Here is a 21,827-nt window from a genome sequence, read left to right on the forward strand (position 1 = left end):
CTCCTATGTCCTCGGAAAAATACTGATATTTTTTATGGAACACAAAAAGACTAGATATAAAATTAATTAAGAATGACGATTGTGGGGCTGGAGAGATGGCTCAGTGGGTAAGAGCACCCGACTGCTCTTCCGAAGGTCCAGAGTTCTAATCCCAGCAACCACATGGTGGCTCACAACCATCCGTAACGAGATCTGACGCCCTCTTCTGGAGTGTCTGAAGACAGCTACAGTGTACTTACATGTAATAAATAAATAAATTAAAAAAAAAAAAAACAACCTTTAAAAAAAAAAAAAGAATGACGATTGCCCATAAAACCAATTTGCAAAGAGATAACATAGTTTAGAGAAATTATCTAAATTGGTTGTTTTTCCATATCTTTTTGGATCTAGAACTGTAAATTCTACATTCACCATTATTCTTGTTTTTAAGCGTTCTCTCTCATAAAGCAGAAGCCCCTCAGAAATGCCCAATATGGTCCGCTCTTACTTTGGGAAAGGCACTTGGTACAGAGTGTTTCTTTCTTTTCTTTTTTCTCCTTTTAGTTTTTCATAACAGAATTTCTCTGTGTAGCCCTGGCTGTGCTGGAACTGACTTTATAGACCAGGCTGGCTTTAACCTCAGAGATCTGCCTGCTTCTGCCCCACCACGCCCTGCTGGCACTGTGTGTTTCTGATGTTACAGTTTCTACCCATGGTATGGTCATAGTTGAACGAGGGAAACTGACTGAATGCATTTGTTTCCTTGCCATGAGACTTTTACAAGCTCCACAGGACAATCATGGCCAAATGTGTACCAGGCAGTGACACTCATAGCAGCATGTGAGCCCTACCCAGGGCACTGAGAGTCCCCTTGTCAATCCTGCCTCCAAAGTCTTCCTTAAACTGCCTATAAAACTCGCCTTAGAGTGAATAAGGAATGCTTATTCCTGACAATAAAAGAGACAAGCCACTCAGTTAGAAACCGGCAAAGAATTTGAACAGACATTTCCCCAAAGAATGTATAAAGCAAATGGACAAAAAGCACATAAAAAAATTGTCAGGGTCAATAATATTAGGGAAATGTAAATCAAAACCATAGTGAAGGCCTGGCCTGGCCATTAAACTAAGCACTTGGGAGGCAGAAGCAGGTGGGATTATAGGAGTTTAAGGCTAACCCGGTCACCTTGTGAGGCCTACACAGAGAAAATCTGACTAACAACAAACAAACAAACAAATAAACAAAATGAAATCCATAGTGAGGTATTTCTTCATACTTACTAGGGTGGGTATAGAATAACAGCTGTAGGTAAAGGTTATGAAAATTTGAAGCTAGTATATTTCTGGTCTACATATAAAATAATGGCAGCTTCTGTAAAATGCAGTATAATAGTCCCTTTAAAAATTAAACAGATATGCATGTGCCAGCATCCCACTCTTAAGTATATATACCAAAGAGAACATTCATAACACTCACTATTCACAGTGGCCAAAAGGTTGACAATCTCAGATGCCCGTTAACTGATGATTGGGTAAACAGAATTTGGTATATTCATCGAATGCAGTATTATTCAGTTCTAAGAACTGCCATGTATAGTGACAAACATGTCATCGCAGCATCTGGAGGCAGAGGCAGGAGGGCTAGGGCAAGGTTGGGGTCTGCTTGGTCTACAGAGTTCCGGAACAGTCAGAGGTCCACGGTTCGCACAGAACATACTAAAGGAAAGAACTAGTCAGGCACGAGAAGCCACACATTGTATGATTCCATGAATGCATAATGTCCAGGATGGCAGGACCACAGACAGCACAGTGGTGGCTGCTAAGTGCTGGGGGGATGAATTGTGACTGCTTAAAGGGTGCAGTTTCCTTTTGGGGTAATGAGAATGTTAAGGAATTAGGTAGTGGTGACATGTCAATGGTTTGACAACAATGTAAGTGTACTACAAGCCGCTGAGTCCTCTGGTTATAATGGTAACAGTTGTTATGTGACTCTCCTGATGGAAGTAAAGGAGGGTCCTGTGGTTGTGGCTCCCTGCCTTCAGATTGCCACTGTTTTCCAGAACTCAGCTCTGCAGGAAGGTGAGGAGAGGTGGAGAAGCACACTTATCACAAGGACGGGGGAGTGAGCGGCTTCCACTTCCACTGCTTGTTTAAGGCCTTGAGGCCTGAGTGAAGACAGCTGGTGGATGGCAGGCGTCATGACTGAGATTAGAGCATATAGGACACTAAGCTGCCTACCGAAGACGACCCCTTTCCCTGACATGTGCCTTTTGAGAGGAGTTCCCTTGTATAGACAAGTAGAAAGAGGGGCTTGGGCTGGACAATGTGGTGTTCACCCCCAACCACAGCACTCGGGAGGCAGAGGCAGGTGGATCTCTGTGAGTCTGAGGCCAGCCTGGTCTACAGAGTGAGTTCCAGGAGAGCCAGGGCTACACAGAGAAACCCTGTCTTGAAAAATCAAAAGAAAAGAAAAAAAAGGGATTTGGAGGTCCCAGTCCTGGAGCTAGGGTGCACTGTCATTCTCAGAAGGGGGCTGGTGGCAAGGGGCCCTTTGGGTACTCATTTCAAGCCTTCAAACAAAAGCTAGCTGGCTACTTCTGACCAAAGGCGATTCTTTTGTTCCAGTTGGGTGGAGGGTGAGGTAGCCCTTCTCACGACCCCGCCTTTTCCTCTTGGAGCTGGAAGTAGCTGTCACCCTGCCAATGCCCTGGGTGGGGAGGAGAGAGAGCCAGTAGCTCAATTCTGCTTTGTAATCATAAATGGCACAGGTTCCATGGTTTATGGAAAACCCAGTCCTAAATGTTGGCAAATCCCGGCTGTCGGCAGGCAGGGCACCTGGAGTCAGTTTGCTGGGTGGGTATCTGACATCTGAGCCGTTTGAGCTCCTGGCTGTCTACCTTGTAAGTTGTGTTCTCCAGGCAAGTCCAGTGTTGGAGCCCATGCACAGGAGCCTCCATGGCGCTGGCTGTGAGTGAGTGGTGGGCTGTGCTTTGGAAGGTGCAGTTAATTAGGACACTTTTATGCCTTGATTGACCTTGGAGTAATATTGATAGTTCTGTTGTGATTATGCCCCTCTCAGAACAGTTCAATTCCAGCCCTCGTTTTTTTTGTTTCAGCTTCTCTACACGACTGTTCTGGTGCTCTGCTATGCCATCTATTTAATACAATTACTGCGTTCCCCAGAATCAGCCAGGCAACTAACTCTTCCTGTCTCCAGAGTAACACAGCTGTTGCCCAGTATTTCAAGAAGCAGAGTGAGTAACGCATTCACAGATGATGGTTTTCCTCGAGATAGAGAAACTGCAGCTGGCTTATTTTATAATAGGAAAGGTAAATTTACAGATTGTATTTATTGAGTGCTTGCCTCATACTAGGTCAGGATTTCCAAATCTTAGCACTGGTGATTTTTGCATAGGGCATGCCTGGTTATAGGGACTGTTATGCACCCTGGGGTGTTTAGCATTCCTGGCTCATGATGCCAGTAGGTCTTCCCCCACCAGCACAGCACGTACAGCACCTCCAGACACTGCCACATCACCTCAGAGGCTCACCTGCTCCCAGTAGAGAAAAACTGTGCCAGGCCCTATAATCCTTCACGTGCGTCATCCAGTGCTTCCATCTCTGAAGGCTAACATTTTCACTCTTCGTGCATTAGGGTTAAAGAGCTAAGGCTGAGCTAAGGCTGGACCTGTCCAGGGTGAGGATAGAGCGCAATTAGCAGTCCGCAGGGGATCCAGTGCCCATGTTCCACTCCTGTGTCTTCTTCTCCAACCGTTTTCTTGGATTGACCTCTGGCAGAGACAGTCCTGGATTCTGAGAATGCAGGGATAACCCCCAGTGGTTGTTGTCTCATTTTGGACCTTTTTGAGACAAAGTCTTGCTATTTATCCCATACTGGCCTCAAGCTTGCAATTCTGCCTCAGCCTCCTGAGTGCTGGTATGAAAGATAAGAAAGATAATGTCTGGCTTTGTTTTGTTTTGATCTTGGAGTGGGGCTGCGTTTCACATGACTACTTTCCCATCAAACCAAAGGAGAAAGCTGGATGCTGGCATGCAGGAGTGAAGCCTCATCATGCTCGACCCTTTTTCCCTCTCGGGCAGTTTGTCTTGCATTTCCCACTCTGATGGGGTCAGTGCTGTTGCCAGCCTGGAGCCAGAGCCTCTCGGGACAGGACACCACATAGCTGCTTCATGCTGGGCCCCTGTCTTTTTCTCAGCACCTGTTTGCTGGTTTTTTGTTTCTTTGTAGTAGAGAGGTACCTGCTTCACTTCTCCTTTGTGATTACTTGAGAAGGTAGCAGATCTGTGGGCACTGAGTCTCTGAATTCATGGAGTCCTGTTACACAATGGTAAGGAAGGCCCAGGTATTAGATGTCAGAGCCCGCAGTGTTCTCACTTGTTAGCAAGGAGTGGTCCGTTCTCATCAGCTGCCTCTTAGCAGACCTTAACCGAGGACAGTTTTGGCCACCACTATGTCTCATTTGTGGGTGTAAATGGCCAGGATTCCAAATTAGAGGAGTCTCTCCCACACCAGGGTCTCCCAGCACCCACTGTGACCTGACCAGCATGTTTTCATATTGACCAGCCTCTCTGTTCCCCAGCATGTTTTGGAAAGGAGTGTTTGTTGAGTTGTTAGTAGTTTCTTTACATGCCCAGTAAGGGTGATAAGGATCCGTCCCTTATAAGGTTTTGAGGGCCTAATGAGATGGAGCCTGTATAGGCTTAACCGTGGCCTGGCACAAGTCGGTATTACCATCTGAAGCAAGGCTAACACCATTGGCAGTGGTGTGAGCGCACTAACAGTTTAACTGAGAGTACCTGCACCTGTATCCTTGGGACAGCTGCCCCAATCCTGAAATGGCTGACTCCCTGCTTGGTGTGATTCAGGTTGCAGATAGCCAGGAAGGGACGTTTCTAGGCCTCAGAGAGTTTCCTCTTGATTTGGGAAGCAGCAGGAGTAGAGCTGAAGCCTGCAGACTCTGGCTTTTTGTTTGGTTGGTTTTGTGTTTTTGCTTGTTTGTTCTTTTGCCTGGCCAAGTGCTACCTCTTGAGCTCAGACAGTCTTTTCTCATCGTCTGAGTTGGTTGGGACTGTAGACTGCAACTACAGACTTTATTTTTAAAGTGAAACCGTTGGCTTCTATGGCTCATGTAACTCCTCTGAAGACGTCAGGAGCTCCGTGAGGCTGTTTGTATTTTGAAAAGAACCATTTAAGATGATCGTGATAGCACAGGCCTCTAAGCCCAGCTACTCTAGAAGCAGAGGTTGGTGGCTAAGAGTCCATGGAGTTCCTGGGCTGTCTGGAGAGCTCAGGACAGCCTGAGCAGCTTAGAAAGACTCTGCCCCAAGGTTAAAATCAGGAAAAAGTCTGAGGATATAGTAATATCTGTAAGACCCTGCTATTGTCTCTATTTTACAGATGCGAGAGCTGGTGCTCAGAGGAGTTAAGTGACTAAACCCCAAACCAGACAGCTTGTTTTGGATCCACTTCCTTGTAATTGCTTTCTATGGACCGTGTTAGGTCTGTGTGGTTAACCAGTCTTCCAAAAGAATTGGGCTTATTGACCATGCTAGTTTTTTATTTACTTAAAGATTGGGAAGTTCCAGGTAGAAAACTTACTCAGGCTTATTATTTCTAAAGGGGTAAAGAGAGGAAGGGGTCTTAGGCCAGGTGTAGTGGTGTGTATATTTAATCCCAACATTTGGGAGGCAGGTAGATCTCTGTAAGTTCACGAGGACCAGCCTGGTCTGCATAGTGAGTCTCCGCCCCCCAAACAACAACAAAACAAAGAACAAGAATAGAATAGCCTGCATTCAGCTCTCCCACAAGCGGCATAACTAGGCATAACTACGTGGCTCCTTGGAGCAGCTCCTCTGTAAAACTGCTTACAATCATCTGCAAGAAAGATCAGCTGGACCAAATGTTACAGTTTCCTTTCCTAGTCTTCTAGAATTACGGGTTTTTTATAGGTATTCATTTGGATTTATAATAAGCTAATGGTACCTCAACTGATGACCACTGTTTATATTCTTTGGCATGTCTGAGTAACTAGAAATATTTAAGTAGAGCTGCAGCGGTCACCACAGCAAGCATGTGTTCCACATGAGTCCATGTTGAATTGCTGTGGTGGAGACCCGAGACACTCGCCAACCACACTGTAATACTGCGTTTAGTGCCATCAGAGCAGACGGTCAGGGTGGATGGAGAAGTCTGTCTGGGATCTTTCAGGAAGGCTTCCTGGAGGAAGCTGCCTTTGAGCTGGAGCTGAACATGGGTGGGCAGAAGTGAACAGGGATGTGTGGTGATGCATGGAACCACAGATGTGCTCAGGCTGCTCTGTGCCCCTCGCTGGGTTGGGATTGAAATAAGGGGTTAGTGGGGGGATTGAGTAGACTAGTCAAGGAGAGGAAAAGAAGGGTGGGGAGAGCTTATGAAGGGAGGTGGACATGGCATGTGGCTCTCAGCAAGTGGCAGGGACTTCAGTAGAGTGGAGTGTGAACTTGTTGGAGCAGTAGAACTTACAGGTGGTTTGGTTTGCTTTTAGAATGCAAAAAGATTTGCCATTTTTAATTTTTTTTTTTTTTTTTTTTTTGGTTTTTCGAGACAGGGTTTCTCTGTGTAGCCCTGGCTGTCCTGGCACTCACTTTGTAGACCAGGCTGGCCTCGAACTCAGAAATCCGCCTGCCTCTGCCTCCCGAGTGCTGGGATTAAAGGCGTGCGCCACCACGCCCGGCTACCATTTTTAATTTTTAAAAATTAAATTTGTTCTTCAACAATTTTGTACATGTATAGTACTTTACTGAAAGGCTTTCCCTGTCCCAGGTTTCTACTACCCTCGTCCACCCTGCCCTTTCCTACAGACCTCTTTCTCATTTCATGACTCAAATGGCCACATTCTCAGTCCCAACCCTGAGTGCCCCATCCACCCTGGGCGTCTGCTCCAAGGACACCAAATGATGCAGTGTGGTTGGCAAGTGTCTCGGGTCTCCACCACAGCAATTCGGCATGGACTCACACTGAAGACACGCTGGCTCTGGTGGACTCTGCAGCTTCATTTTATTTTGTGACCCACTGGGTTTAGCAGGGGTAGGGGCAGGGGCTTCTGTGTGGCTGTGGGTTTGGAGTTATCATTGGAACCAGGTGGGCATATGATTGCAGACAATGATTCTCCTTCTCCCAGAATCTAACAGGGCCTAAGGTAAGCCAAGCTAGCCTTTAACTATGTAGCTGAGGATGCCCTTGAACTTGTGAATCTCTTGTCCCTACTTCCTGAGTGCTGGGTTACAAGCATGGGCTGTCACACACATCTGAAGGTTTTGAATGGTGCCATGTAGAGGAGCCTTGTGGTATCTTGTTTTTCTGTCATTCAGTCCCCTACCAGCTCCATCAAATAGGACTTGTCTCTCTCTTTTGAGACAGGGCTCACCATGGAGCTGGCGAGGCTCTTAGTCCCTCCTGCTTCGGAGTTTGAGTGCTCTTACTACAGGCATGTGTCACCATGTCTAGGAGATCTTAAATATGAGGTATAACTTAATCTCATTTTGCAGATGATAAACCAAGGCTTAGCAAAGTTAACTATCTTGCCTATGGCCATTGGGCTCAGTCAAGAAGCAGTTTAAGCCCTAGACTCTAAGCTTGATGCCAAAGTCTAAACCTACAGTGAAAGGACGCACTAGACAAGTTGTAAGTGAGACATGTCTGTGGGAGACACGAAGTGATGAGGATGGTCCCGAGGTGGGCAAGTCTGGGGCTGTCAGTGGCCTGTAAGGACTGGGGTAGGAAGAGAAAGGGGGGAGGGGAGTGCTGTATGGGTGGTGGAGGTGATGGGCTGTGGCCTCCGCTTCCCAGTGACAGGAGTTTGGGAAGGGAACGGTGACTCAGCAGGATGAACCTGCTTCCTTCTCAGCCTTCCCTACAGTTACTGCCTTTCACCTCCCAAGCCTCAGTGTTCCCATTAAGCACAGCAAGGCTCTAGAAGGTCTGCTTAGGAACGGGGTGCAATGGTACCAGCCCAGCTTTGTTAACCAGTCTCCTTCACCATCCCAGCAAGACCCCTTCCAAATAGAAGGGCACAAGTCCCCAGAAGCTGCTGCTTCTTTTCTACCCTCCGTGGCCTGAGAACCAGAGCCTGGGAGTGGACTTCCTGGGAATGTGTCCTTAATGAACGCTTCGGCTGTTACTGTAAGCAGTGTGGCCATCGACACTGAAGCATTAGGAGAAGGAGTCCTTTTATAAGCTTCCAGATTAGAGTTGCTCTCCCAAGGACTTTCTCTTTAGAAAGCTGGATTATCTCCCCAAACACATTTACTACTCACTGGCAGGCAGGCAGGCAGGCAGGCAGGCAGGCTTCAATAGGAGCATAATGGAGTCTGGGCGACTGGCTCAGACCTCTAATCCCAGCAATGAGTGTAAGGAGGAAGAATACTTGCAGATTTTTGAGGCCTGCCAGAGCTACCTAAGTGAGACTGCTTTGGCAACACACACACACCACACACACACACACACGACCCCAGAGCCAGTGGGCAAATTTCAACTTTTCATTTCCTTTGAAAACAGCACAGGAGCTACAGCACAGATCCCTCAGGGGACTGTGCCAGTACAGGGGATGTGAAAGAGATCTATGCTTTCACTTCTCCAGAGCGGCCCAGGGACAGAATCTGTCTGAGGATTACTGGTCCACAGTGCCCTCTTGTGGTGATGTCTGGCAGCTCTTGTTCTGGGGAAAAGCAATGGTTGAGCAGTGTTAAAGTCTTCTGCCTGGAAAAGGCTTGCTTCAGGGCTAGAGATGCCTTGGCACCTGCTCAGAGCTCACTGACTTCCCGCAGACAGTGCAGTCTGGAGGACTCAGGCCTGCATTCTTCTTGTCTGTAAGAAAAGAGAAGAGGAATCAGGGCTGAGAGGAGCCCTGCATTCTCAGAGGTGTTCTAGTTGTCTAACCTGAGCTGCGTGTGACTGTGAGCATTTTGGAATAATTAGAATTGAGGCAATAGTAAGGTTAGAATACACACTGCAGTTTAAAGGTTAGAGTGGAGAAAGTAACGTGAAATGCTGCCTAATTCTTCATATTCAGCACACGGCAAAAGTGGTATTTTGAGTTAGTATACTAACACTGGGAAGCAGGATGTGATGGTGTGCCTATAATTCCAGCACTAGGTAGGTGTGGCAGGCGAGTCAGGAGATCAGCGTCATCCTCAGCTTAGCTACAGACTGAGTTCAAGGCTGCATGGGCCACATAAGACCCTACCTTAAAAATAAGAACAGGCTAGCTCATCTGTTAAGGTTTTGCCTGGTTTCAATTTCCAGCATCATATGAACCAGGTATGGTAGTGTGGGTCTGTGATCCTAGCACTGGGAACTTGAGGCAAGAGGATAGGGTGTTCAAAGTCATTTTTAGCAAATCAAGTGGCTCAGTTGGTAAAGTTGCTCTTGCCAAACAAACTTGGTAACCTGAATTCAAACCCTGAAATCCATGTAAACAGAGGAAGAAAAACTGACTCTACAAAGGTGTCCCCTGACCGCCACACATGTACTGTGGCATGCATACCTACCTGCCTGTATTATGTGCACACACATACACACACAGCATTTTGTTTTGTTTTAGCCAGACTTTTAGCTACTTTATAGGCTCTTATTTCTATCACCCTTCTCTCCCCTTATCCCTTCCAACCCCCAACACTAAGTTGTAGAGAAAGGCTAGAGGGCAAAGGGAGCGTTGGTATTGTTAGATGGCCTCCTGTTGATTAGGGGGTCAAGGTCCTTGGGCAATTTGGATGTTTGTCAGAATATCTCCAGCCAGCAGCAGAGAAGTAGTGGCTGCCTTACCCGTCTCGGGGATCTAGCGTTTTTATATCCTCTCAAGAGCCTTCAGCATCCTGACTGTCATATGCTTGCAGAAACTATCTGTAGCTGGCAGGATCACAGCCCTGCCAGAGCACGAGGCAAATCATAGTCTGCCGCTATGGACAGTCTAAAGCAGCCCCATATCCTATGCCTGGGATTAAAATAAAAACATATTCCTATAACATTTCTATGTTTTTAAAGAAACCAAAATTCTCACTACAAGTTTTAATTAGTTAGGTGTGGTGTTGTATATTTGTAATCTCAGTCGGCCGAGGTAGGAGGGTCATAAATAAAACCAGCCTGGTTGCATAGTGTAACGACTAATATTGATTATCAACTCAACAGGAACTAGAATCATATGGGAAAGGAGCTTCTGGGCGTGTCTAGGTTAGGTGAGTTGGGATGGGAAGGCCCAACGAGCTGGGATCTGGAAGTTTCCGTCCATGGTCAGTTGGTCCTGAGGCTCTGGGCCGGTGTCAGGGTAGCACACTGTGGCAGAAGTGCATGGCTGAACAAAACAGTTTTCCTCCTGACCAGGAAGGGAAAGAAGAGAAGGGGCTGGGGTCCCACACTGCCCTTCAAAGCATACCCTTAGTGGCCTAAGCCCTTCTCAGTGGGCACCTTTAAAAGGCTCTGCCACCTTCCAATCAGGTCAACACATGGCCGTAGGAAGCATTCACGCTTCAAATCTTATCTGTCATATAAATTTTCTGGTATGTTTGGATGTCTTCTATGCTCTTAGCACCGATTGAAGAGTCAGTGGAAACTATTCAAGTTGGGGCCGTATGGACCGCCCAGGCTTAGATCTGAGAAGCTGGAGATGTTGTTTTATGCTTTATTTTTCTTTCAGGCATTTGTCAACTGGAAGGAGGCGAGATTGACTTGGAGCTTCTTCAAACAGTCATTCTTGAAGCAGATTTTGACAGAAGGTGAGTAAAGTAGAAGTTCACATCGAGCAGTTGGGAGATCATAGAAGATGCGAAAGGATTCCACGGGACCGCTGACACACAGGACTGCTGACACCAGAACACTTGTCTGGGGCCCGCAGCAGAGGCCCTTAGAGATGAGCTTGCTCTATCTGCTTTTAAATAAGATAGGGAACCAATATTTATTTAACTTTATGTTCTACTTAAGTTGTCTGCTTTAAATCTCTCCACAGCCTTACAGAAGATATTCTCTCCCTCTGTTTAGGGATGTGGAATTGAAATCCAAGTCTTTGTTAGTCAGCTTTCTGTTACTGTGGCAGAGTACCCAAGGTAATCAGCTTAAAGGAAGGAGAGGTTCAGTGTGGCCACAGCTTTAACTCACGGTTATTCCGCTTTGTTGCCAAAGTGAAACAATGTGTCATGGTGCTAGTGTATGCAGATGAGGCTGTTGGGAAACAGAATTTTATTATGTCCTTCAACAGTATGCTCCTGTCACCTGGCTTTCTCCCTCTAGGCTCTATCTCCTGAGGGTTTCAGGAGGACCATGGGCTGGGCTCAAAGCTTTACACCTAAGCTGCAGCAAAACCTAACTGGAAAAGCCCATAGTAAATCATTTAAAATATTTATTATAAATGTGTTATATATGGCAGAAATTTAGAGAAAAACATAATCTCATTGTCAGATCCTAGCTTTTTATACATTTTCCAGCCATTTTAAGAACGGTTCTGTTTGTGGTAGTGAGAGCATATATGCTTCCACCCCACGTTTCCTGCACACTGTGGGTGCTGAGAACAACCACAGATAAGCAGCAAGCCATGGCCTCAAGGAGCTTCTCTTGCCCAGCCACTGCTGTGAAGTACTGAGCTAGTGCATGGCTGTGGGCAGGGCTTGGGACTTAACTCAGCACAGGCTCTGTGCGGGCCCTCGTTTACTAGAGCTCTGTTAAGAAGCCAAACAGGAAAGGAGATGTGGACACCTGAGAGGTCTCCTGTCCGAGGGAGCTCTCGGAATGAGGAGTAGAGCCCATTGTCCTGCCAGAGGGGCCTGAAAAAACCCATTGTAGAAGGTGAAGATACTCCAGTCAGTCGGGTTCAGACTGAACCCAGGATGACAGTGTGACAGGCTGAGGCTGAAGAAAGGAGGCCAAAACGAAAGCTGGAGTTAGTATATAAAAGGCCTCCAGTGCAGAGTTAAGGAGCCTCGATGCTTTGCAGGTATTAAGGAACTATTTGAAGACGTGAACTCAGGATTGACAGGGGATTATACAATTGTCCCTTGGTATCAGGTTTTGGTTCTTAGACCAATCCCAGATATTTTAAAATCTAAGGTGCTCAAGTCCCTGTGTAAAATGGTGTATTTTTGTGTATAACCTAGACATACTCTTCTTTATGCTTTAATTGTACCTAGTGCAATGCAAGTGCTATGCAGAGCTATTGTTGTACTGTTTGTTTAGGAAATAATCTATTATTTGTTATTACTAGAAAATAATAAAAGCATCCATACACACAAAGTCATGTTCAGTGCAAATGCACTTTTGGGGATGTTTTTGATTTATAGTTAGTTGTATCATTAGAATCACAAACCCTCAGATATGGAGGCTGGCTGTATTTACAAAACCTCGAACTGTTTGAAGTTAGAGGGTCAGAATAGCACAGAGACAGGACCTAAGAAGTCCCTGTCACAGTTGTCTTTACAGGGAGACAGGTCAGAGAGAGGAGTCTTGAGAGAAGAGGGAATCTGGCCTTATAATGAATTCTTTTTGAGTTCCCAGGAGGAGAGAACTTAATCTTTGGGGTTGTGGCCACTGTTTGGTCCCCTGTCTCTGTCATGGCCAGGGTGTTTCATTTGTGGAAAAGAAAATTCAAGCCAGGCATGCTGCTGTACACCTTTAATTACAGCATTCGAGAGGCAGAGGCAGGTAGATCTCTGAGCTTCAGGCCTGCCTGGTCTATAGAGTGAGTTCCAGGAAACACAGAGAAACCCTGTTTCAGAGAGAGAGACAGAGACAGACAGAGACCAAGAGAGACAGAGTCAGAGTTAGAGAGAGTATCTGGCCTCCCTTAAGACTTGGAAGCCGTTTTCACCTTTAACATTTGAGCAGTCTCCCCTTATTTTATTGTTAAATAGTATGGTTTTGAAATAATTTTTGCTTGTTTTTAATTTGGCTTCAAGATTCTGTCAATAAAGACCTCGGCACTTTCTGAACTGTTGCTATGAGGTACTGTGAAATCAGTGTTAGGACATTGATCTTTACTTGGTTATCTGATGCTTCTCTGAGAGTTTGTCAGCTGGAGCCAAGCATGGTGGCCCACACCTATACACCCAGCACCAGGAAGGTACGGCAGGAGGTTCTCAAGTTCAAGTCCATTTCTGAAATAAAACAAACAAACCAACCAGGCAGTGGGGGTGGGGAATATTTAGTAATTGAAAACATTGGCAGATCATAGAGAAAAGGAAAGAAAAAAAATGAATGCTGCATTTGAAATGCTGATCACTTGACTTTTCTATTATAGGCGAGCGGTACGTGATGACATTTTTGAATGTGTTAAACTTTGGCGATCAGGGTAAGATGTAAGTCTGTAGTTTGGTAATTACAGGTGAACACTAGGCCTTTGATGACACCCTGTCATGTGACTTGAGGGGACCCTCCTTCTCTACCTGCTCCCTACAGATCTCTGGGACCCGTTTTGAGGGTGAGGCTTTAGAAGGGAAGATACAGTGGCTCCTCTTCACGGTCATAAAGAGCTGCTCCCAGCCAGTGGGCTTGGGTAAAGCCCTCAGGGCTTGCTTTATATTTATTTTCAAGTGATACCAGAATCATGCAAATAAAAGAAACAAAAGAGGAGGAAAAAGGGGAGGAAGTCAGGAAGGAAGCATCGGATCAGACTGATAGCAGTCAGATTCCAATCAGTGGCCTATTTTAAAGGGCTAATGCTAATCGTGCCTCTGGCTCAACTGTATTAAGCAGGGTCGAGCCTGTAATGTTGTATAGGTTTTGCACGATGCTACCACTTGGTACATAGATCTACCATTGCTTCAACCACATGTGAAGGTACAGGTTTTCTCACAATTTACAACCTTGGCTGGGGCAGCAGCTCAGTTAAGAATGTGTGCCTGGGGCTGGAGAGATGGCTCAACAGTTAAGAGCACTGACTTCTCTTCCAGAGGTCCTGAGTTCAATTCCCAGCATTCACATGGTGACTCACAACCATCTGTAATGTGATCAGGTGCCCTTTTCTGGTGTGTCTGAAGACAGCTACAGTGTACTCACATTAAATAAATAATTAAAAAAAAAAAATGTGTGCCTGGCATGCACAAAGCCAAGTTCAGCCCCAGCACCACAGAAAGTGGGTGTGTGCTGCACACCTATTACCCTAGCATTTTGGGAGGTACAGGTAGGAGGTCAGAAGTTCAAGTTTTTCTTGGTTACATAGAGAGTTCAAGGCTAGCCTGGGCTACATGATATAAACAACTTAAATATTAAATTAGAAAAATAATTTTGACTTAGTGCTGTTAGTGACTTCTCCCTTTTTGTTTTATAGGTGTATATGACATAGTGAATAATCTTGGCTCCCTTGTGGCCAGGCTAATTTTCCAGCCAGTAGAGGAGAGTTTTTATATATTCTTTGCTAAAGTGCTAGAGAGGGAGAAGGACGCCTCACTTCAGAAGCAGGTACGTCGGCTCTCACGTCAGCTCTCAGATTGTAGCCAAGGTTAATCCTTGAAGTTCTGAGCCTCCTGCCTTCACTTCCTAAGTATTGGTGTCATTCTTCTGACACATCTGCTACGGGCAGGACCCAAAGCTCCTGCAGTCCTTTGTATTTCAGCCTTTGTCCTCCTAGGTGACCTTACTCTTTGTTTAATTAATTAGTTCTTGGGTTTTTGTAGTTTGGTTTGTTTGTTTGTTTTTTTTTTTGAGACAGGGTCTTATTCAGAATGTGTCACCACGGGCAATTTGTACAGTGTGAGGGAGCAAACTCAGAGTTCTGTGCATGGTAGGCAGGCACTCTCCCAACCGAACCAGATCCCCAGACCTGTAGCCACTGAAAATTCTGACTTACTTTCAAAAGCTTTTTAACTTTTATTATTTTTTTGATTTACCATGTATGCACATGAGTATATAGGTGCAGGTGTCATGCATGCACGTGTAGAGACCAGACAAGACCTCAGATGTCTTTTGTATTTTCTTTGCTTTGTGCCTTGAGATTGTGTCTCTCACTGAGCCAGAAGCCACCATTTTGCCTAAGCAGGCTGGCCAGCAGGCCCTTGGGGTCTGCCCATCTCCACTCCCCAGTGCTGGGATGCAGGGACATGAAGCCATGCCTGGCTTTTTAAATTTTAATTTAATTTTATTTTAACATGGGTGCTAAAGATCTGAACTTATCTCCTCAGGCCCTCGTGCTTGCAGAGCAAGCACTCTTCCCTGAGGGGCCTCCCTTCTGCCCCTTCTGACTTATTCTGAAATTAAAAGCAATCTAGTCTGCCTCTTACATGTCTTAGAAGATATTTTACAAAATACAATTTATGCCCAGTATCTAAAAGTAAAATCTGGTTCCCACTTGCGCTGAGGGACATTTTCCTAAGTGTACATTGACAATGACAGAATCTCCAGCCATCAGTCAGAAGCACAGACCTGGCTAAGTAGAAATGAAAATACAGAGGATAAAGCAGGTGTTTCCTTAGCAACACTGTGTTGACAACTGAGTCTCCCTTGTGCTTCTTACTGTGAGACTTACTTCTCCCTTTCTTTTGCCAATTGCCATAAAAACAAATACTGGCCCGGGCAGTGGCGCACGCCTTTAATCCCAGCACTTGGAGGCAGAGGCAGGTGGATTTCTGAGTTCGAGGCCAGCCTGGCCTACAGAGTGAGTTTCAGTACAGCCAGTATTACACAGAGAAACCCTGTCTCGAAACCCCCCATCCCCCCACCCCACCCCAATAAAACCAAATACAGTCTCTATTACAGCACCCTTGCTTTTCAGTTGCTCTCCAGTGGTGCAGGAAGCAGGCCCGCTGAGAGGCTCTTCAGTTCTTTCTTCAGCTCAGATCCCAGCTCACTTCCTTCCCTTTCCCCTGGCCCAGGACGATGTTGCTGTGGCTGCTGCGGTTTTGGAGTCCCTCCTCAAGCTGGCCTTGCTGACTGGACTGACCATGACTGTTTTTGGCTTTGCCTATTCCCAACTGGCTTTGGACATCTATGGAGGAGCCATGCTTAGTTCGGGATCTGGTATGTGCTAGATTTTGTAAGGGGTTTGTTCTGATTTCTGAAGAGAAATCGGAGTGTCTCCTAAAACTCAGGCCCTGTTGCACACCTGTGTCATTGTAGAGAGAATTTTTGAATGGCTGGGGCTTTGGTCTGTTCCTCACTATCTGCACATGCAGGGTGCAGGAAGTGCCTCACCAGGGAGATCAGTTCCCCGCCCTCACTTAAACAAGTGCTGGATCCTCCTTGCTGTTGGCTTTCTTCTCAGGCCTAAGATGTATTTTGCCAAGTGTTTACCTCTCTTTCCTCTAAATGAGGAGGAAGCAGAGAGTGGGCTGTGAGTCTCTACATGGTACTAAACACATCTGAGGATAGTTAACTCCATGCACATCTCAGGGTGTGATGAGTCAGAACCTTGAAAAGATAACCCATAGTCCTTTGCCTAGAATAAAATTGATCTCAGCAAGTAAAATTGTATGTTTAATCTACTGACTGAGAAAAGCGTGGACTGTGTCTACAGTGAAGTACTTGGTCCCCAGGCTGCTGAGAATTCTGCGGCACTTGCAGTCCTCGGGGATTTCACCCATTAAAATGTGCTGAGCTCTAGGCTGACCATCCATTTGCAGGTTTTATCCTGAGATGAGCAGGGGTGGCTTTACTTTTTCTCAGATCGCTAGACAAGAACTGGAGGAGTCTCTGCTGCCCCATCTCAGCACAAAGGGCCTTGTCAGGACAATTTTACACTTCCATGTTCACAGTTGCCACTGTGGGTATTGGAGAAAAAAGGACCATGTTTCTACACCATAGCAAAGGTTGTTAAATTTGAGGAAACACCCACTATGAAGCCTGTGGTATAGTTTGTGGCTTCTTGGGGTGTGTGCCTTAAGCACTCATGTCCATCGGGCAACTGCTGGGAGGCTTCATTAGGAAGCCATTAGGATGTTTACATGCAGAGATTGGGGATCCAGCTTTTAAACCAGCTCTGCCTCAAAGCAGTCTCTAAGAACTAGCCTCTGCTTTAACACAGCCACAAGAAGTTGCCTAAGAGGGCTGTCCACACATTTGGTAGAATAATTAATCACAGAAATATAAGTTAAGTGCTGTTGTGTTGCCTCTGCCTCCTGAGTACTGGGAGTGAGGGCATGTGCCACCACACCAGCTCACCCACCGCCTTTTCGTTGACCAAGATGCCCCTCTAACAAGTCCATGTGCTGTCTGGGGTGGCATCAGTGCCTGTGCATGCATTGCCTGCTGGATTTCCCTCTTACACCACTCTCTCCTTGCTCTGACTAATGCTTTGTGTCCAGATGAATTTCTTATGAAAAGAAACATTCACACACTGTTCTTCCAAGCCCATCCCAACAAGTTTTCCTGATCACTTAAATATTTCACAATCCCTGACTTTGCCTAGAAAGTATTCCTGCACAAGGCAGAAAAAAGTGTCATGTCTTGCTGGACAGTGGTGGCACATGCCTTTAATCCCAGCACTTGGGAGGCAGAGGCAGGTACATCTCTGAGTTCGAGGCCAGCCTGGTCTACAGAGTGAGTTCCAGGACAGCCAGGGCTACACAGAGAAACCCTGTCTTGAAAACAAACAAACAAACAAACAAACAAACAAAACAACAACAACAAAAAAGTGTCATGTCTCACAGCCTGGCCTTATCACTTTACTTGTCTCTATATGCATGTATTGGTTTATTTAGGTGCCAAGAGTTGAATTCAGGTGTCTATAGGTACTAAGCAAGCATCCCCACCAATCGCAGCCCAAGTTCCATCAGTTTTTGTTGGTTTTGTTGTTGTTGTGTGTATGTCTGTGTGTGTGTGTGTGTGTGTGTGTGTGTGTGTGTGCCTGGACCTCAACTGTATAGATCAGGCTGCCCTAGAACTCACAGATCCACTTGCCTCTGCCCCGAGTGCTAAGGCATGTACCCAGAGATCTTTTATTTTCTTTGAATAATTTTTTAAAAAATGTATGTGTCTGAATGTTTTGCCTGTGTGTATGTCTGTGTACTGCATGGATGCTTGGTCCCTTTGGAGAGCACTTGAGGGCACCAGATCACCAGAACTGAGTCTTAGACAGTTACAAGCTACTAGGCGGATGCTGGGAACCAAACCAGGTTCTCTGAAAGAACTGCAAGCGCTCTTTAACTGCTGAGCCATCTCTCTAGTCCCCGGGTCTAAACAATACTCCTGCTTAGAAGTCTTACTCTGACTGGACAGCTCACAGTTTGCTTATCCTTGTTTCTGCTGTTGGTCAGCTTGGGTGATTATAAATAGAATCAGTACACAGTCTGTAACCATGTGTGCATTCATTTCTGTTGGATATATACCTCGGGTGGAATTGCTGGGTCAGAGTTTGAATGACCCTTTGTTTTATTAGAAATTGCTCATTCAGGAAGCATGGTGTTGCGTGCTTGAAATACCAATACTCAGGAGAAAGAGGCAGAAGGGTCATCATTGTCTACAGGAAGAACTTGAGGTCAACTATGGCTCCATGAGATTTAGTCCCCTCAAAACAAAGCAATGACAATGACAACAATAACAAAAAGATGGAGGGGTGGGGGAGAGAGAGAGAAGAAAAGGAAACCACTTGTTCATCTCTTTTTAATAATAGCCCTTTGAAAGAGAAGAATCAGTTTATTGGTAAAGCTTCTAGTCTTTGGTCTGTAGTTTTTCAAAATGACTGTGAGAGTGTGTGTGTGTAGGTATACAGATGTGTATGGATATATACACGTGTGTAAGTCAGGACAACTTTCAGAGTGAGTTTTCTTCCATTATATGGTTCATCGTTCACAGGGATAAAATTTAGGTCATCAGTCTTGGCAGCAGACACCCTTACTCACTGAGCCATCCCCCTGGCCTTGATCAACAAAGTTTTTAAAAATTCATTGCTGGTTGTAATACCATATTACTTTAGTTTAGGAAAAGTACCACTGGGAGCTCCAGTGCTCTCTATGAGCTGTGAAGGTTCTGTCTGTCGCAGGAGTTTCCTGCTGGCCCTGGGCCCTGGGCCATTCCCAAAGGGCATTTTCAACCTGCTCAGTTGACATTCCCTTAAGACTTAGAATCACTGATATCTTCAGTGCTCAACTAGCCAGCATCACCTCTGTGCTGACTGAAGCTAGATGGCCAGATGAACTTTCAGCAGGTCAGCAAGAGATCTGTGCATTTCTGCCTCACTGTCCGTTTGATTTATCTGAGTGTTGTAGTCAGTGCTGTGGGATGCTGGGAGTCCTTAAGTAGTCATGTAGTCTCTGCCATTGATAGCATCAGGTCCCATGGTATACCCCATTCTCTGAACACAAGCTAGAGCTAACAGTACATCCCATTTTGACTGGAACCTGTGGATTCTTTCCTTGTAGGCCCTGTGCTGATGCGTTGCTATTGCCTCTATGTCCTCCTGCTTGCTATCAATGGTGTGACCGAGTGTTTCACGTTTGCTGCCATGAGCAAAGAGGAGGTTGACAGGTGAGTGACCTAGAAAGTATGCCTTTAATCATGGTATTTGGCCAAAGTTAAGTAACTTGTGAATCTTTCTCTTTCCATTCTGAGCTTGGATTTGTCTACACTTTTCTCAGAGGCCACACGAGACCACTAGTGTGGAACCTCCCTGGGATCACCATTGCCCTGGCAGGATTTACCTAGTGTTTCCCACAGGGGGGCCAGGAGGCCAGTAGTCTGATTCCTCTAATGGGGGCACGGTGTTACCCTGGCCTGGCAGAGCTGTCTTTGTTCAGGTGTGCAGTCAGCCTTAGGAGAAGCGAGTCATCTATCCCACTACTTCCCTGCTCAGGTCCCAAAGGATGGCCTCAACTCCAGACAGGATACTTGATTGCCTATCTTGGGGGCTAGAGAGTTTGCTCAGCAGTTAAGAACACTGGCTGTTCTTGAAGAGATCCAGGTCTGAGTCCTAGCACCCACATGACAGCTGACAATCATCTGGAACTCCAGGGATCTGACACAGCATCCTCCTTTGGCTTTCTTGGGCAATGCATGCATGTAGTGGGTAGACATAGGTACATGCAGACAAGTCACTCTTACATTTATCTGCTATTATACTGTGACTATAACACCCAGGGACAGTCATTATAGTTGCCATTACATCATGTTGGGCATCACAGTGGCCATGACACTCTAGTTATTATGCAGTGACATCACATGATGGCAATCACATAGTAACCATCATACAATGGCCATCAAACAGTGCTTGTCACACACTGTCAATGACATAATGACGGAAGCAGTGGTCATCTACGGTAGTCATCATGTGTGTGTGTGTGTGGTATGTGTGTGTTGTGTGTGTGTGTGTATGTGGTGTGTTTATGTGGTGTGTGTGTGTCTCTCTGTGTGGTGTATATGTGTGTGTGTGTGGTGTGTGTGTGTATGTGTATGTACATACATATATGTACAAATTCTTGTCCCTAAGAAATGAATTTGTAGTTCTCCGAGGATCTCAGGGATTCTGTGACATCTTTCCTAAGAAGATGGCTCAAAGACAGATATATTTCAACACAAGCTTTTCTTCTCTCTTAGCTTCAGATTGGGTACCTTGCCCTAGGATTTTCACCAGTAGTTTTTTTTTTTTTTTTTGGTTTTTGAGACAGGGTTTCTCTGTGTAGCCCTGGCTGTCCTGGAACTCACGTTGTAGACCAGGCTGGCCTCGAACTCAGAAATCCGCCTGCCTCTGCTTCCCGAGTGCTGGGATTAAAGGTGTGCGCCACCACGCCCAGCTCACCAGTAGTTTTAACACAAGCTATCATTTAAAAATCTCCCGTGGAGATAGAGTTTCTTGTTCACCCTACTTTACTATTCTCTCCCCTCATACCTGTACAGTCAGTAGGTCCTTGAGCAGGTATGTGTATTTTAAATTTTCCTTTATTATTCTGATGTGAAATATCTTTGGTCCATCACCCACTTTTTATATCTTAAATGCCAAAAATACTGGGGCAGTATCTTAAGGTATCACTGTAAGGATAAAGTGATGAGGGAGAGAGAAGAGGAAGGGCGGTTGTGAGCAACAAGGTGAGTGGCCGCCTAGCCACTGTCCCTTGGTCTCTGCACCCTTGAGGCTTTGCATGCTGCCTCTGTTACACTGAGTACTGTTGAGGACTTCGGACGCTTGGTCTTAGGAGTGGAGTGAGGACGACGTAGCCCAGTCAGGGAGTCCTTTTCCTTCTCAGATCAACCTCTGTCTGTCCTCATCTTAGAGTGCTGCACACAGGAGCCGGTGACTTTGCTGCAGTGACTGGAGTCTAGCCAAGATGCTGGCCCAGACTGGTGTGGTTGTCTTAGGGAGTCTTCTGCTCATCTCCCAGGCCAATACATTGGAGCTTTAGGAGACTTGAGCCAGGGAAACGATTCATTACCAGCTCCAAGCAACTCTGACTCTGCAGCTGTGGAAACTGCTGGTCTCAGGTGCAGCAAGACCCAATACACAGTAATGCCCTGACAGAAGCACGGCCATAAAGCAGGAGCAGCGCAGGTAAGGCTGCCTGCCGCCAGACCTGAATCCTAGAGGTCTGTCCTCAGGACTTACATGGCTGAAGGAGAGAAGTGTGACTCTTTTTTCTTTTCTTTTTTTTTTTTTTTACTTTTTGTTCTCTGGTATGTTTTATTTAGTAAAATTATTTTCATTTGTATCTGTGGTGCACGTGATAATTGTGCATGCCTTTAAATTTCTTTTTTTTTAAATTGGGTATTTATTTCATTTACATTTCCAATGCTATCCCAAAAGTCCCCCACACCCTCCCACACCCACTCACCCACCCACCCACCCACTCCCACCTCTTGGCCCTGGCGTTCCCCTGTACTGAGGCATATAAAGTCTGCCCGACCAATGGGCCTCTCTTTCCACTGATGGCCAACCAGGCCATCTTCTGAT

The 21,827-nt window shown here is 45.9% G+C and overlaps 1 protein-coding gene across 3 annotated transcripts in view; it reads left to right on the forward strand.

The window, feature by feature from the left end:
• Positions 1-21,827, forward strand: part of Rft1 (RFT1 glycolipid translocator homolog) — a 38,845-nt gene that overhangs the window by 10,503 nt on the left and 6,515 nt on the right. For 2 of the 3 annotated variants that reach the window (XM_021182012.3, XM_085828491.1), the window contains 6 exons: positions 3,093-3,230; positions 10,668-10,746; positions 13,257-13,307; positions 14,286-14,416; positions 15,826-15,970; positions 19,309-19,414. In XM_021182012.3, the coding sequence (XP_021037671.1) occupies positions 3,093-3,230; positions 10,668-10,746; positions 13,257-13,307; positions 14,286-14,416; positions 15,826-15,970; positions 19,309-19,414 (650 nt within the window). The remainder of the gene's footprint in view (positions 1-3,092; positions 3,231-10,667; positions 10,747-13,256; positions 13,308-14,285; positions 14,417-15,825; positions 15,971-19,308; positions 19,415-21,827) is intronic. The other variant, XM_029469220.2, reaches the window with a different exon arrangement.

The sequence above is a fragment of the Mus caroli genome, unplaced genomic scaffold (genome assembly GCF_978045245.1).
Source record: "Mus caroli unplaced genomic scaffold, Mus_caroli_1 scaffold_12, whole genome shotgun sequence".
Lineage (NCBI taxonomy): Eukaryota > Metazoa > Chordata > Mammalia > Rodentia > Muridae > Mus > Mus caroli.